General features: G+C 34.6%; 1 protein-coding gene across 1 annotated transcript in view; it reads right to left on the bottom strand.

Moving 5' to 3' along the window:
* The window catches only part of ANO3 (anoctamin 3), a 411,475-nt gene extending 407,120 nt beyond the window's left edge, over positions 1-4,355 (bottom strand). Inside the window, exon 1 of the mRNA XM_032359616.1 lies at positions 3,813-4,355. Within this exon, the coding sequence (XP_032215507.1) occupies positions 3,813-3,966 (154 nt within the window). The 5' untranslated portion in view covers positions 3,967-4,355. The remainder of the gene's footprint in view (positions 1-3,812) is intronic.
* Between the last annotated feature and the right edge of the window lie 14,351 nt (positions 4,356-18,706).

Here is an 18,706-nt window from a genome sequence, read left to right as displayed (position 1 = left end):
ACTGCTTGTTTGTGACTGAGCAGGACCTTATCTTGACTTTTTATTAGAGTTCTCCAGTTACTTCACTAGCATTGCGTAATTCATTTCTTTAACACCAAATCTCCAAAGCAGGTCTTGGAGGATGTTAGGAAATGTACTATGTAAAAGTATTTTAGGGTCTAAAGAATATACAAAATTCTAGACTAAATGAAATTAACAAATTTTAAAAAGCTGAATCACTACATTCTTGAATATATGTTAGACTGTGTTGTGATGGAAGTTATTATTACCTATTTAACAGGGATAAATATATATATTTACATATGTGTACATATAAAACATATGTACACATATGTATGTACATCTCTGCATGTGTACATATACAGAACATTCACAGCACTGCTAGATATATAGGAAATGATATATATGTGCTTATCATTAATATCACAATGGTGAAAATGATGATCCTGAATGTGAGATGTTCATAATCTTAATTAAAAAAGAGTCATTTAAAGCACATTCCGGAATCTGGGAATGATATTTATAATCTCATTACTGATTACTGATGAAATACACTTCTGAAACCTAAAGAAGCATTTTTATCCTATGGGACTGTTTTTAATCATAATTTCCATGCAATGCTGAGAAAAAAAAAAAAAGAACATTAAGTTTAGAGGCAGAAAGCAGATTAAGAGCTACTCAACTTATCTCTGTCTTTGCCACCACACTCCCCACTGACATAGGCACACATTAGATATGTATATGTGTTTTGTAGGTCCAATTACATTACCTTTTCTGGCCTTTGAATTCTCTTATTTAATAAAGTTCAAGATAAATGAACTCTACCTCATAGAGGTCTTATGAGAACTAGTCAGATTCTGAAAGTATGAATTATCTTCAAGTTATTATGTAAATAAAAGTCATAAATACTGTTTTTGCTGACAATGGAACACATTTCTTTTTAGACATATCTGCTCAACTCTCTATGGACTAACATTCGCCTGTTGTATTTTATTTTCCCATGTTGGGGATATGTGCTTATGTATGTTAAAAACATAGTGTCACACAACCGAGATGTTTCTACTAATACCTCATTTTCATTTTCATATAGACACTCCAAGCACTAACTCTCAGTCATAAATATTCAATGAATATATATATATTATTTTTTCAATTATTATATTTTAAGTGAATACAACCTGACTCTCTTGAATATAGGGGGAAAAGATCTAGCATACAATGTAGATTTTAAGATGCCCAATGCACCATAAAATTTTTAAATGAAGGACAAATTCCACACTGGTAATATCCTATATGATGGTATCATCAAAAAAAAAAAAAAAATTGTGTGTAATTTCCACATAGTATTTTGGCAGGTAAGATGCATGTATAACCTGACTTGAACAAGTATTCCCTATGAAAGGAAATGAATTAAAAGATAAACTACACTTAAAATTTAGTCACTCGATCACATTTATGACATGCTCATGATTTATAGGCAAAAACAATTGTGAAAAGGCAGTTACCTTCAAGAAAAATCATCTAATGGAAGAGAAGCCATGGACATATGTATTTGTAACACCAAAATCCAGAATATGAATGCTTTCATATATAGGACAAACTTTTTGTAGAAATTAGGCATAGGAAATATTCCTTTATATAAAGAGTCAACCACAGGCATTTAAGAAGAAGATGATGTATCTTTTTTCTCAGTGACACCTTAAGAAATAGAAGAAGGAGAAACATTTATTAGAAATTATTTTGAAAAAAATAACGCAAACAGTAATTGAAAAGTGTAAATCATTCTTGTAGGATACAAGTAGGTTACATGAAACTGGCAAAGTTCTGGGGAGAAAAAGATTTAGAGCCTAGAGCACCAGGTTTAGAACAAGGTCATGTACACTTAACAGAGACTGTAAACAAAGGTGGGAATAAGTCAGACTTGTGCTTAGGAGTTACTGTGTGGCTATCAATAGACAAGAAGCTTGTTTTGGAAAACCTGAAGTTGAGATGAGACAGAAGACTACACAGGTGCATGAACTAGGGAAATGAAGAGGGCCAATATTTCAGTCTCTCAGCCAGGCAATCAATGAGTCAAGATATAAAGAACCTTTTTTGCCAGGCACCCTGTGTAGTACTGGCTCATAGTGATGGACAAAGAAGTAAAGAAGACCTATATTAAACTAATATGCATAGAAATAACCTTGTACTTTATATTGCAACACATGTTAAGGAATGTCTGTGACTCAGGGGATATTGACAAAAATAAGAATGTAAGAAGGAGGAGGCATTTTTAGGGAGTTTAGTTTATTTGTGTTGAATTTGAGGCACCACCAAGGATATTGAGGTGAAAGTGTCTTCCAGGCACTGGGGAAGAGTTCAAACTTAAGCTCTAGCTGTGTAATGCCAGTTTTAGAAAGGCAGCAGTTGAATTTATTGGACTAGATGTGGTAACTGGAACAGAGACAACTAGAAGACAAAAACATGGTGAAAAGAACATGGGTATTTAAACCATGACTAAACTGGTACATGTAAAATAAGTAATGTGTCTTTTTCCTGTCTAAGTCTATTATACTGTACTGTTCATTTGTAAAACAACAACAACAAATAAACAAACAACAACAAAAAAAACCCTCGATTTTTCCATTTATGAAACTGTATGTTCAATATCCAGTAAGGCTTTCAATTTAAGAAAGAGAAATAATTGTATGGGTGAAAGAAAATTTTAAAAAGTTGTCATATCTCCTGATTATAGAACTTCCCATATTATAAAACAAGTCATATAAAACAAGAGTGTACGGACAACAAATCAACCATTGGTTGGGAGTCACATAAAACTTCTTTTCAAAACTCTTTTCATCACAAAATAAATAAATATGCCAAGTTTTCTTAGAAGACTCCTCTGGTTGCAAACTAGAATTTGTTATTTCTACAAGTTCTTTTTCATTGGACAAAGATTAATGACATGTATGTAACATCCAGAGCTATAAAGACTTTGCTTAACTTTTCCTTTTCTCATTGTACTGTCTTTTTTATGAGGAAAGATAAACAACTAGCTCATAACGGCATTTTCCTTTAGAACAGTATTTATTTAATAAATTTATTTATTATACTTTTTTTCTACAAAGCACAACTAATTCATTATTGACATCTCATAGCTGTTCACTATAATCCAAACCCACAGAATTTCTTAAGGTATGCAGACTATTAGTATATAGCATTGTTTCCTCAAAACTGCGGTGTTAAAATAAAAATTGTCGGATGCTGGATAAGTAAGTACCACCCACAGATATCAAAAAATACTATTTTCACATTGAAGTCTGTCAGCATTGTCAGCTCATATAGAATTTAAATAGGTCATAAAATAACATAAGAAAAAGGAATATTTTTTTTTGTTCTTAATGAGAAGGTAAAGAAAACATATTATCCTTCATATAATTATATAAAAGGAAACTGAAATAGAAGAGATGAATGAAAGACGGCAGGACTTTTTCTGCAGTTTATGGATACAATCCCTGATTTTATCAATCATCCCAAACAAAACTAAGACTTGATAGACTTGAGTTCAGAAAAACAAAATCTACTTCACTATTAATATTTTTCTGTGTCCCTTAAATTTGTTTTCTGGCATTTCACTCTACTGGGGGAATGTTCTGTTCTTTTTGTAGAAACTTATTTATATATTTTGAGGGAAAACAACTGATGAAACTAAAATTGACATCAGTTTTACCACCACAAAGTAGGTGACATCAAGATTTATTTGTAACATATATGACATTAAAGAAAATACAGATGTAAGATACACAAAAATATCAATCTAAAGTTTAGCTTACCAGTGGGGACAGAATTGGCATGCTGAAGTTCCAGTTGACTAGAATCATCAGAGAGTTCGGTCAAACAGGTTAGTGTAAATTCTGGGTTGGAAGCATGCTCATGTCTGAAGCCTTCAGGAGAAAGATAATCCAGCTCAAACTTCACAGTTGACATTGCAAAATTCTTAAAGAGCTATGTAAGTCAAAGTTCACACTACTGAAGTTTTAAAAATCATAGGAGACAGAAAAAAAAAATCACTGTATTATAATCAGTGGTAACTTCAGGCTTTCTGGTGATTATTCTCCCTTGGAAATCCAAAAGAGATAAAACATGCAGAGCTGACTCTCTAAATTTCTGTATTCATGCCTTTTCTAGGCAATTGACTTCAACAGGATGGATGGATTTTAGAGTTGTTTTTTCTTGACGATATCTTGCTGCCTTAAAAATGACAGCAGCACTAACCCCATCTCAGAGAGGCTGCAGTGAAAAGTAAAATGGGCTAAGTGAAGGCATAGGCAAGGCTGCAGAGATGCTTTTAGTAACTTGGTATTGGAAGTTCTCATTCACATTTCTGTATACAAAAGATCAGCTGGGTGGGGCTAAAGCCTGTAAGAGAATGAAACTTTTTTCCACTGGGCAGCTCATCAACGAATGTTTTAATATGGAAGGAAATTAATCCTAAATGATATTTCCAGGGTCACGGTTGTAAGACTATAGTCCTCATGCTTATTCAAAGATGATGATTGTAGAGACGAAAAGGCAAATTAAGCAACAAATCTTCTGCACAACGAAGAAACAATCAACAAAATGAAAAGGCAAGCAACGTACAGAATGGAATAAAATGTTTTCAAATCATTTATCTGATATTTCAATATTCAAAAAATAAAAGGGACTCCTATAATTCAGTAGTAGAAGTAGCTATAATAGTAATAATAATAGTAATTCAATTTTTAAAAATGGGCGAACAATTTTTTCATCTTCCAAACATGACATACAAATGGCCAGTAAGTACATGAAAAGGACCTCAACATCACTAATTATCAGGGATACGCAAATCAAAGCCAAAATAAAGTATCACCTCATACCTGTTAGAATAGCTATCATCAAAAAGACAAGAAATTGAAGACATGGAGAAAAGGGCACACTTATGCAATGGTGATGGGAGTGTAAATTAGTAAAGCCACTGTCAAAAACACTATGGAGGTCTTTAAAGAATTAAAACAAAAACAAAAACAAAATAATAAAAAAACCTACCATATGATCTAGCATTTTATTTCCAAAGGAAATAAAATCACTGTCTCAAAAAGATATCTGCACCCTTTGTTCACTGAAACATTATTTACAGTACTCAAGGCATGGATTATTTAAGTCTCTTCTGACAGATGAATGATAAAGAAAATGTGATATACAATGGGATATTTTCAGCCATAAAAAAGGAAATCGGGGGCGCTTGGGTGGCTCAGTTAGTTAAGCGGCTGCCTTCCACTCAGATTATGATCCCAGAGTCCTGGGATCGAGCCCCTCATCAGGCTCCCTGCTTCAGCAGAGAGTCTGCTTTTCCCCCTCCCTCTGTGTCTCTCTCTCAAATAAATAAATAAAATCTTAAAAAAAAAAAAAAAGAAATCTTACCATTAGTGACAAAATGGAGTAAACTTGAGGTTGCAATGCTAAGTGAGATAAGTCAAAGAAAAGCAAATGCTGCATGATCTTACTTATATGTGGAATCTAGAAAAGCCATACTTGTGGAAACAGAGTAGATTGGTGGTTGCCAGGAGTGGGATTGGACGTAATGGGAGATGCTGATCGAAGGATATAAACTTTCAGTTATAAGACGCGTGAGATCTAGGAATGTAATATATGGCATGGTGAGTATAGATAACAATACTGTATTATATACTTGACAGTTGCTAAGAAAGTACATCTTCAATGTTCTCATCACCAAAACCAACAACAAGAACAACAAGCAAACTGTGAGGTGAAGTATGTATTAATGGACCTTGTTGTGGTAATCATTATGAAATATCTGCATATATCAAGTGATCACATTATATACCTTAAACTTACAAATGTTATCTCAATGAAGTTTAGAGGAAAAGCTATATTTTTTTTTTATAAACATATATTTTTATCCCCAGGGGTACAGGTCTGTGAATCACCAGGTTTACACACTTCACAGCACTCACCAAAGCACATACCCTCCCCAATGTCCATAATCCCACCCCCTTCTCCCAAACCCCCTCCCCCCAGCAACCCTCAGTTTGTTTTGTGAGATTAAGAGTCACTTATGGTTTGTCTCCCTCCCAATCCCATCTTGTTTCATTGATTCTTCTCCTACCCACTTAAGCCCCCATGTTGCATCACCACTTCCTCATATCAGGGAGATCATATGATAGTTGTCTTTCTCTGCTTGACTTATTTTGCTAAGCATGATACGCTCTAGTTCCATCCATGTTGTCGCAAATGGCAAGATTTCATTTCTTTTGATGGCTGCATAGTATTCCATTGTGTATATATACCACATCTTCTTGATCCATTCATCTGTTGATGGACATCTAGGTTCTTTCCATAGTTTGGCTATTGTGGACATTGCTGCTATAAACATTCGGGTGCACGTGCCCCTTTGGATCACTACGTTTGTATCCTTAGGGTAGATACCCAATAGTGCAATTGCTGGGTCATAGGGCAGTTCTATTTTCAACATTTTGAGGAACCTCCATGCTGTTTTCCAGAGTGGCTGCACCAGCTTGCATTCCCACCAACAGTGTAGGAGGGTTCCCCTTTCTCTGCATCCTCGCCAGCATCTGTCATTTCCTGACTTGATGATTTTAGCCATTCTGACTGGTGTGAGGTGATATCTCATTGTGGTTTTGATTTGTATTTCCCTGATGCCGAGTGATATGGAGCACTTTTTCATGTGTCTGTTGGCCATCTGGATGTCTTCTTTGCAGAAATGTCTGTTCATGTCCTCTGCCCATTTCTTGATAAGGAAAAGCTATATTTAAAAAATGGTGGTCAAATAAAATACAGCTTAAGAAACACAAAAGACTGATTTCATAATATGAGCAGGTGATCAGTGGAGGAGCAAATGCTAAAAACATAGTAATTGAGGAAATGGATATTGTTGTACTAGTTAAGAAGTAAAGGATGTGATCCTTCTGAGTATCTGGGCAGAAGGTTATTTTGGTCAACTTAGAAATTTTAATTTAAGGGCACCTGACTTGGTTAAGCATTCAACTCTTGATTTCTGTTCATGTCAGGATCTCTGGATTGTGAGATCAAGCCCTACACTAGACTTCATACTGGGCATGGAGACTGCTTAAGATTCTCTCTCTCTCTCCCTCTGCTCCTTCCCCCACTGCACACACACACACACACACACACACACACAAACACACACACACACTCTCTCTCTCTCTCTTTCTCTCTCTTCTAAAAAACAAAGAAAAATAAATTTAGGATCTCATTCTTACTCATCTTCTGTTCTTGAGTGCATGAATCCATAATGATCACGAGTAAGTACCCATTAACAGATCATAAAAAAAAATAATTTAGCAAAAGCCATCCTTCAGTTTAGAGTCAAACTAGATGAAGTTCAGATTAGTTCTTTGACGGTCTTTTAAAATCTATTATATTAATTAAATTATTTATTCATTTAAGTGAGTGTTTATTGACCCCGTATTAGGTGTTAACTTAGACAGATGAATGTTAAGACAGGTCAATGGAAAAGATGTGGGCCAAATCTGGACTCAGTGACTGACTGAGATTTTAGTTATAACCATAGTACAAGTTATGGCAATAGATCTGCTACACATGAAGCCTGGCATATCTGAAGCAATATGACTACTTTTTCCAGCACTCTTTGAGAAAGTAAAATATATTTAAGAGGTTTGTAAATTCGTAGTTGTTAAAATATGAAAAGTATTCTGGACAAAAAGTGGCATGTCTTACTCATCATTAGTTGTAACTGAACAAACAAGGAAAGAAAATTATCTCTCTGCTCTGCATGCTTTTATAAACTACTGCTCATGGCTCAGGAATGACTGTCATTACAACAGCATCGACAACAAATAAAATGCTATTCAAGCCTCGTCTACTATCATTCTGGAACGAGCATGAAAAAAATCTGACTAATATGGCAAATATGGCCAAGTTTCACTGTTAATTACATGATACTTTACTTATATAAGAAGGTAAAAGCAGAATTAAAATTATAAATAATAATTCAGCAAAATACTATCATTGCTTAAAAGAAATATCAAAGTATCAGTATATATTCAGAATACCTGACAAAGTGCTTTCATAGTAATACAGATTCTACTTGCTTCCCTACTACCTATGGATTCTTAGCCTCTGTGTTAAAGCTTCTAGAAAAGCTGCACGTTGGTCAGTACTGAGAAAATGAGTTGAAAAGATGGTTGGTAGGAAAAGAAAAGCAAATACAAGGAAATGAATAAAGGGCAAAAAAATGTGTATATACACCTTAAAGAAAAAAAGTAGTTTCTAGAATCACAAAAGATGGGCTTCACAATTCTCAACTGAAATATCTGTCATGGTGTTTGGTGGGGTATACTTTCTGAGAGACAGTCTCAATGGTTTAATTTGAGTTGTTCATGAGTGTTTAACTACTAGGTAATTTCTACCCCTTTTATCTCCCATAAATTTGACCAAATCCTCAAGTGTTCCTTCTTTCAAGCAATAATTTAAAGGGTATGGTTACATGGAAATGCGATTTGGCCAGAGAGTTGCAGTTAAATCACAACATAAATGATTTTCAGTAAGACCCATCCCTGAGGGGATGATCTCTTATGTCACAGCATAGTCTCATTGTCTCAAGTGGCGGGACTTAGTTTTTGAGCATGAAGACATCTTGGAACCAAAAGAGAACACACACCACACAAATACAGAGTTATCCAACCATCTGTATTCATACTGTGATATTCTGAGTATCAATATCTGACATAATCATATAAAACTACTTGAAATTCATGAGCATTTAAATATGTTATCAATTACATTTATATATCTTTGAAAATGTGCTCATGTATGCATAAGAAATGTTACTCATTTGCTCTAAGATAACTGTAAGTATGCATGCAGATTTATAAATCCCATACAGTAATTTGATATAGCTCATATATCCATAAACTGGGAATTACTATTCTCCAATATATAAAAAATAAGATTTTACTGCTTTGTGTAATAGAGATAAGCAAACTCTGTCAACAAACTCACTTCATTGTCCTTTTCCACTAGTAACCTAGGTACAAACATCTCCTGAGGTCTCCAGAAATTTGGTGGTAAACTTGGGGAATCTTCCTCTCCCCCTCCCTGAGTTCCTTCCTCCCTGACTTTCTCTCTTCCTTTCCTCCTTCCTCCCTCCCTTCAATTTTATCTGTTAGTAGTTTAGACATACCAGGCTGGTTTTTGTTAATATTTGCATGGTATAACATTTTCCTATCTCTTTACTTTCAAGCTTTATGCTTTATTTGATTATACAGTTTTGACTCTTTTAGAGAGAACATAATGAGATTTTTAAGAAATCTCATTGACAGTCTTTGTGCTTTAATTGTGCTTAAGTGCATTTATATCAAATGTAGTTGTTGATATATTTCAGTTTCAATCTACCCTTGTTTTCAATTTGTCTCACCTTTTAGACAGATCAACAGTTTTGTTTTGCTTTGTTTTGTGATTCCTATTTTCCTATAATGCTATTATACATACTTTAATTTTTGTTTAATGATTACCGTGATGCAACATCCTTATTTGAGTTTAGCAAACTGGCACTTCTGCCACATCTTAAAAAAAGGCACAGACTTTAGAACTTCTTAACTCCTTTTATCCATCTCCTACCTTTTGGGGCTATAAATAATTCTATATGTTTTCAGTCCCTATATTATCATGGCTTCTTTGAGATTTAATCAAATATTTACCCTTTGCTCTTTATTTCTTTTTGCAATTTAGTAGTTTTCCAGGACTTCTCTCAGATTTTACTGTCTAAAGAACTCCCTCTAATATTTCGGGTTTTTGCAGGCCACAATGCTTGTTTCACAAAAATCGTTGCTAGGGGCAGCAGCTGAGATTATCTCTCCAACCACCACTCACGACTGTTACAGGAGGAAGAGTTTTGCTGCAGCTGCTTAATCTGAGGGAAATTTGTTTTCAGGAAGCAGTCTCTATAGAAAAGAGAATCAGGTTTCAGTTTTACCCATGTATCCAAGTGAAGAAACTTTAATACATATGATCCCATACCATTATATGAGAACATGTCAAAAGATGGAAACGTAGTCTGAAGGTTTACACATTTCTGGGCTTATTTAAATACAAATATTAATAGTAATTATTAATTGTTCACTGTTAACAAATAAAAATCCTGGACAAATACTAAACTGAGTGAGAAGCCAAGATATCAAGCATAAATCAGAATGGTCCCCAGAAACTACTGTTGAAGGTGTTTGATTAAGGGGTAGATCTTTGCATTCTTTCCTACATTATTTATTTCTGCAATAACGCATTAAAAAAAAAAAAGTCATATACATCCTTGGACCTTCAGGACAAACTCAAAATTGAGTCTGAGTTCTATATTTCTGTGCAACCCACAGTATGCCATTAATCTTTCAATTTCCTCAAAAGTACTATGAACCTACAGGAATTTACAAATTTAAAAATTTACAAAGTATTCTGTTTCAAGTAAATTTCATTTACAATAAGAATTTGATTTATTCAAGAACATATTTGAGAATTTGATTTATTCTCAGAACATATTCAAGAAAGTGATCAATCTATTTCATCTATTCATTTGTTCATTTTATTAAAACACGAAACAATTGTGTCAGGCCCCATGCTAAACTACTTGGAGATTTAGAGGAAAAGCAGAAAATGAATGTGGGTATAGGTAATTGGTCTTATTCTCCAAAATCCTGTCTCAGGAAAATCTTATATTCTGTTTTCATGAGAGTTCATGAGAATCCATGCTTATTGTTAATCAAAAATTATTCATTGTTTCTGAAAGTTCTTTAGGGCATATTTTCAATTCAAATACCTTTATACATGCAAGTGACAACATATTTAGCAAAAAAATTGGCAGGATTCTGGGGCTAATACCTAAAGCCTTTTGGAAGCCTAAGTCAAACACCACCCTTTCATGAAAATAGTTACTAGTATTTGGTGCTTGGGGGCACCTTGTGGGTTTGCAAAGCATTCCTCTGGCCTCTGTTCTTCCACCAGTATCTTTGTTATCTTGAATTTGAAGGGGACAGTGAAGCTATCTATCTGTGTGTTAAAAGTCACTGAAATGCCAATTAAGTTCAAATATTTATGGCTTTGGAGCCTTGGAAGTAGATCTCAGGTTAATCTCTTCTGACCTTGAAAAAGTAATTACTACCTGTTTATTTTTCCAAGTATTTCACTGTTTTCAGTGAACCTGGTTGATCTTCCATTTCCTTTCCACCTCTTCAATTCATCTAAATCACCTGAAGTGTCCATGGTTGCTAAATTTTATTAATTTAATAAGATATCTTGCATGAAATTGCCTAACACAGAGGTTGTTTTAGGAACTGACTGATATTTAGAACATCTGAGTTTCTCAGAACATATTCCTTAAACATAGATGCTTCCAGCTTACTTGTTTTTGAATACTATGTGGCTGTATTTATAATATCTGAAATTTTGTTCTGGCTTCCAGTGAGGTCTTCTTTCAATCTTAACTAACAGAAAAAAAAAAAAAAAAAGGACTTTAATTTTGGAACAGTGTATAATTTACAGAAAACTTGAGAAGATATTTCAGAGAGTTACATATGCCCAGCAATGAGGTTCTCTTATTAACTTCTATTAGTATGGCACATTTGTTACAATTAACAAATCAATACTGATACATTATGACTAAAGGAAGTTCACAATTTTAGATGTTTCTTTTTTTTTTTTGACATTGAAAATTGTGAGCATTATGTATATTGTAAGGTATCTTTTATTGGAATTTATCTGATGTTCTTCTCACACTTAGACTAGGATTATGGGTTTTGGGAGAGCAAAAATCACAGAATTAAAGTAATTTTGAATCGGGAAAGAATGGGACTTTAGGTAGGGAAAGAAAATGACTCCAACTAGGCTCTGAGGATATTTCAAGCACGCAGACACTGAGACAGAATGAAAACAAAGATAAGGAAGAAAAACCAGACCACTCTGTCCCAACTGCGAGGGTTAAAATGCTTTTTCCGATAATTATATTATGACCATAGAAAGTAAAAAATGACCACAGAAAATGACTAGGCCTCAAAAGAGAAGTCAGGCATTACAAGATGTTATCATAAATCCCTACTTAACAAAAAGATATCATGGGAATTGTAAGGCCACAAGTTTCTGGTCAGTTCTAAATAAAAGCCTCATTGGGTGACCCATTCAGGACCCCTCTAATTCTAGATCCTTTTTTTTTTTTTTTTAACTTGTTCTTACTTTCAATAAACTATCACTTCATCCTTTGTGTTCGTAAGATTCATTCTTTGAGTCTGTGAGAAGAACCCTGTAACAATTTCATTCCATCAGACAAAAGGTATATACCATTTATGATATTTGTCACTGTTGATGTTGACCTTGATCACCTGGCTAGGGTAATGTTCATCAGGCTTCCTTTTTTTTTTTTTTTTTTTTTTACTAATTTACTATTTTTTTTTCCCTCTCAATACTGTAATCTTTGGAAGGAAGTCTACTACTTTGCTTAAGTAGTGGGGAGTGAAGGACTTTCCCTCCTGAGAACAGAGTATATAAATTATTTGTCTGGAATTCTTTTACATAAGAGAGTTTTTTCCCCTCAATTACTAATTTTTTCAATCAGTTATATATATCAATATGGATTTGAAAGGTCCGTCATTAATGGGTCTGTGATTAAAGGAGCAAGACTGATAGAAAGTAAAGGTCAAGCAAAGCTTTATTTTGCACCAAGCATCAAGAATCAAACCGACCGGCCCGGGCCATGCCTCTTACAGAGAGGGTGAGCTCTCTCTGCCTTACAGACTAGCTTTTAAGGGCAAAGGCCATGTGGTTGGGCCTGGCCACGCACAGGTGGCCAATGAGATTGTAACGCACAGAGAAAGCTGCACAGTCCTGCTAGGTCACACATAAGTGACCAATTGAATTACAATTTACCCTATAGTAGACATTTGAACTAGCCTATCACCTTGGTCAGAACTGGCGCCCAAAACATGCCCAAAGGGTGGGGCCCATACTCCTTGGTAGCTAGGGAGACAGTAGGTCCCCCCACCCCACACTGATTGGATGTCTTCACCTGGCCTGACCCACCCTTGTGTTTGGACTTTGTTACCTGGGACTGGTTTCTGGGACTTGTTTTTAAGTCAGTCCCCCGGGGGGAAAGGGGATAGGGACAGTTTAAGTTTTACTGCATAAACAACAAAACGACTGTTTAATCCAAGATGGAATCACTCTGGCTAAATAGGCCCTTATAATTCATAGATATTTATTTTATACTTTGAGTTATAATCCAGTACTACTTTTTCTTATTTTCTTGCTGAAATTGTTCTGGCTTTGACCACTGCAAGCTCCTTCAGTTTGGTCATGTGATCCTCTTACAACCCCCTTTCTGACACTGTTAGATACTTGAGAGTAATCTAACACATTTCTTGCCCCACTCTTAGATCAACTGTTTTTCTGTAGAGACCCAGTTTTCTTTGCTGGAGAATGGCGTTAGAAACCAAGGTATGGCACTCGGGTGCTTGAGATATTACTGCTATCCTGATGTCATTTCCTTTAGGCCATCTCAGCTGACAGAGCAAAGAAATACATATGTTGATAAAAACTGGTATTTATACACATATTTACACATATTTTGTATGTAGCTATATCAATCTATACTAAGCTAAATATGAGTTCTTACTGATGTCTCCCAGCTCTAACCCATTTCAACATGTATCATTCTAGCCTCCTGCACTTATCTAAAACCTCCTGCTCCAATAGTGTATCTGAGTCTGCTTCTGATATTTACTGTTTCTTGATACTGCTACTTTTCTCGACTTTTAGCATGCTTGTGTATCTGAGTCTGCTTCTGATATTCACTTTGTTTCTTGATACTACTACTTTTCTCTTGACTTTTAGCAAGCTTTTTAACTTTTGTTGAAATCCAGACAAAACTGGTAATAGTAGTTGGTCTGTAATTTTTTTTTGAAGATTTTATTTATTTGACAGAGACAGACACAGCAAGAGAGGGAACATAAGCAGGGGGAGTGGGAGAGGGAGAAGCAGGCTTCCCGCTGAGCAGGGAGCTGGACACAGGGCTCTATCCCAGGACCTTGGGATCATGACCTGAGCCAAAGGCAGACGATTAACAACTGAACCACCCAGGTGCCCCAAAGTTCTATATTTAATGTTTGTTGTACCTGTTGGTGCCAGAGGCTTTGAATTATTCTGTTGTTTTTTTTATCTCCCCAGTTGTCTCTGGATTTCCTAAGAACTCCTGATTAAACAGAGTCCACATACTGAATGCAGCTCTTCTAGTTATAATCCTGTATTCCACTGTGGTGGGGGTGGTAAGATGTAGCAGGGGAGGTTATCATTCTATAAGCCTATGATTAAATTTCAGTTTTCCAGTGGGCCTATACATCTCACTCAATTTTAGAAAAGGAACATATCCCCTCCAAAGAAAAGGGAAACCAAATGTTTCAAAACAAGGAAACATGTCGTTATTTTACAGATGTACTTACTTTTTTTTTTTTAAAGATTTTATTTATTTATTTGACACACAGAGAGAAATCACAAGTAGGCAGAGAGGCAGGCAGAGAGAGAAGGGGAAGCAGGCTCTCCACTGAGCAGAGAGCCTGATGCGGGACTTGATCCCAGGACCCTGAGATCATGACCTGAGCTGAAGGCAGAGGCTTAACCCACTGAGCCACCCAGGCACCCAATGTACTTACTTTTTTTAAAAAATAAACTTAGCCAAAACCGAGTTCTAATTATTGAGAAAATGATTTATTTAACCTCAGTTTTCTAATAGCTATTGTTTACTGGACTTAACGATAGTGTTAATATATTATCCGTGGCCACACCTCAGATTTACAGAAGCAGAAATCCTTGATCTGGAGTTGGAAGAGCTGCAAGTTACAATAGCCATTTGTCAATTTCAGTAATGAACCATATTTTGGTACTAGAGTATTAGATACTACCCAAGAGCCCTTCAGCTATTCAAGATGCTATGATACAAGATTTTAATTATTTTATGCTGGTTATCTCCAAAAAATCACTTCAAGTTTTAAAGCAATTTGGAGATCATATAATCCAAACTTTTCATTTTATTCTATAAAGTCCACTGAAATTAGTTGACTTGCTTAAACTTCCAGAATGAGTTATGAAAAAGAAAACTAAGGCAAACTCCAGCTTGAATCCTGAGGCTTAGTGGAAAAAAAAGGATTTAAAAAAAAAAGGATTAAGAGATCTCTTGTACTTGGTGTCCAACTTTAACTTTATTGAATAGCACCTTATCTTAAAAGTCTTTTGATCCTAACTCTATTATTTTAACCTAACTAGAATATCTTCCAGATATCATTTTATAAAATACCTTACATATTAACAGGTTCACACATTATATCAAAGTTGCTCAAAATTCTTCAATCAGTCAGACTGATTACATATCCAAATATATTTTCATCCAATACCAACAACTATTGATAGAGGGAAAAGTGTTCTAATCTCATTACATTTACTATTCACATAGATAATGCATATTGCAAAAGCCCTAGGTATTTGCTTCCTAACTTTCTCAAAAGAGCTGCCCAAGATTAACTTATGGGAATCAATCTCACAAACCAAAATATGTTTAAAAACTCTTAGAGTTAGAAATATTCAATTTAGCATGAGTTTTATTACAAATAATGGAAAAGTTATCTGAATGCATTAGCTGCATATTCCATCTCCTATGAGCTACAGCCACAAAAATCCTTTTTGTCAAACCACCTCTGCACTTACCATATCACATGACTCTTAGCTTAAACCAACGGGGCATTCTAATGCGGAAAGATGACTACATGGGTGTTCTATGAAAAACGTGTTTAGAGCCAAGCAGTCGGGCACTTACCAGGAAATCCCAGGATAATATAATGATACATTTCTCAAGAATATAAAGGTTTCATAAAATAAATTTGCAAAGACAAAAAGAAAAGGAAACAATTCATTTTTCTTAGAACCTTAGCCATTTGCGGAGTAGACTTTGAATTCTGTGTTATAAAAAGCCTTACAATTCTGACTTGGCCCTGGGGCTCATAGGGTTAAGGATAAATATACCTCCTAAAGTCACCAGATTCAAGAAATTGTACATTATTTTTTAATGAAAACGTTAAATTGAATATCTCAGTAGAGTTACTAAAACAGATGAAAGTAATAATAATAAAAAAAAGCTTCAATTGTAATGGTCTGAAGAAACACCTTTATAAAACTAGACTTAATCTAATAGATATCTTATACTAAAACATGTTATCATGCTATAAAATAATGGTTTGCAGCAGAGATAAAATCATTTTCCTGACTTTTCATCCGAAACAATCAGAAAGGCAGCAGAGTAATGCAAAATGTTAGTACTCTAAAATTATATAGACCTGGATTAATCCTGTCTCAGCTATTTAGTACTTATGTGCTTCTGTTAAATTTATTTGACATATTTGAATCTGTTTCCCCATGTGTGAAAAGGAGAATAATGAGATCCACACCTAGAAGGATTATTTTAAGAGTCAGCGAGACAATATATTCAAAGCTGCTAACACAATGTCTAGCTCATAACTACGCATTCATTCAACACATGTTTATTAAGTGTCTGTAATACGCCAGTCATTGCTTTCAGCATTGCTTATCAAAATAGTAGGAACAGAAATAATAAAGTTGACAAATCTAGAATGTGAAATGAAGAACAGTAAGCATTATTTTTAAAAACCCCATGTTAGGTAGAAAGACTACACACAGAAGGGTGGTCAAGGAAGTTCCCTGGGAAGGTATTGTATGCTTGGAAAATAGAAAATAGGAATGTCCTTTGTGGATATCTGGAGTAAAAGGTTTCCAGGCAAAGAGGAAAAGTCTGTGAATAGGATATATGCTTGCTTGTTTGAGGTTAGTGGGTTCAGAGAGGTTCTACTATGACCCTGTACTATAACTTAGGCATTAATATCACAAATAGCATCTAAACTCTATAGCTAAGAACAAGGCCACTGAGATCAGAGTGCCTATGCCCATGTTGTGTATCTACTTTTGGCAAATTACTTAACCTTCTAGGTTTAGGTTTCCTGATCTGTGAAGTGGGAACAACTATCCCCTATGGTTGGTATGAGAACTAAATGTGTTAATAAATATTAAGGTACTAGCATATAGTAAACATCAAAGAACTCTTATTTTTAAATCACTAACAAATATGGAATAGAATCTCTTGTTTCTCAACCTCCAGTTTCCAAGAATATAACTCAATCAGAATTACTGGATTTAATATTTAAAATATATTTTAATTGTGAATCTTAGGGATGCTTTCTATTCTGGAAGTAGGACTTTCCTATTCTCTTGTTTTATTTTTAGGTTCTTTTTGGATAGACTTGGGGTTCTGTTTCTTTCCAAACTTCAGAAATCTTACTTAAGAGCTTTGCTATCTCTTGAACATCAGTGAACTATACAAACAAACATTTTCAAGATTGATGAGTCATAAAATTCAAAGAAGAATTTTAAAATTCAAGAACAAATAGTTTTGATGTTTTCTTTTTGAAAACTTTTGACAGTTGGGTTAAAGACTTTATCAACTTTAACATGACTGGAATTTGGCATTCAGATAAAATGCAGATTTCATTGCCTATAATAATGCCTTTTGTATTAAACTATGAATTTGCTTCTTGCTTTCCCATGCATTTTCCTATGCAATTCTGTCAACAAAACAGTGAAATGGGTTTTATTACTCCTATTTTGAAAATGTAGAAACTAAGGTTTATAGAGAGTAATTTAATATAATTGTGAGGTTAAATGTTAGAATAGAGTTCAATTTTTGGCATCTTGAGTCCAAAATTTATTCCTTATTTGCTATAATATGAATATTTGGATCCTCTGAAAATGTATATGTTGAAATCCTAACCCTCAAAAGTGATGGTATTAGAAGGTGGGGCATTTGAGAAGTATTTAGGTCACAAAGATGGTGCCCTCATGAATGGTTTAGTGCCTTATTAAAGTGACTCCAGAGAAGTTCCCAGTCCCTTTCACTATGGGAGGATATAAGAAGTGTGGGACCAAAAAGAGGATTCGCACTTGACTATGTGGGCTCCCTGATCTTGGACATCTAGGCTCCAGAACTGTGAGAAGTAAACTTTTTATGTTTATAAGCTACCTGGTCCCTACTATTATGTTATAGTGGCCTGAATGAACTAAGACAACCACCAAAACATAAACTTTCTTAATTTTGCATGTACCTAATCTACCATAGGGCCCACAGTAATAGCTTTAGCTCATAGTATTTATTATATTTACATAACATATAACACACAATTGGGCTTCTGTTTTACAACTGTGTATAACAATAATTATCTCTTCTAATATGAATATAAACTCCTTGATAAAAAAAATTGAAAAAATATATGGTTTATATAGGAATTGCTTGAAAAATCTTTGATAAATAAATTAAAATATCTGCACTTGGAAAGATTATAAGATTTAGAGCCACACATATTTAGATTTAGATTTAAAAGCTGCTGTTTGACATTTCCTAGATCTAGATCCTGGGTAATGGTAATGAGTCCTTATTACCTTCATCTATTCAATGGGACTAATAACCTCTTTCTACCATGGTCATTATATAGACTGAATAAAATGGGGAGCAAAAATAATTTTGCCTGTTTCCTTCTGAGGTCTTAGCTGAGCCCCCTGAAATAATAAATGGATGAATAACTGAAAAACAAAC

This window comes from Mustela erminea, chromosome 9 (genome assembly GCF_009829155.1).
Source record: "Mustela erminea isolate mMusErm1 chromosome 9, mMusErm1.Pri, whole genome shotgun sequence".
NCBI lineage: Eukaryota > Metazoa > Chordata > Mammalia > Carnivora > Mustelidae > Mustela > Mustela erminea.
The sequence above is the reverse complement of the archived record's forward strand: the minus strand, read 5'-3'. Positions and strand labels throughout refer to the sequence as shown.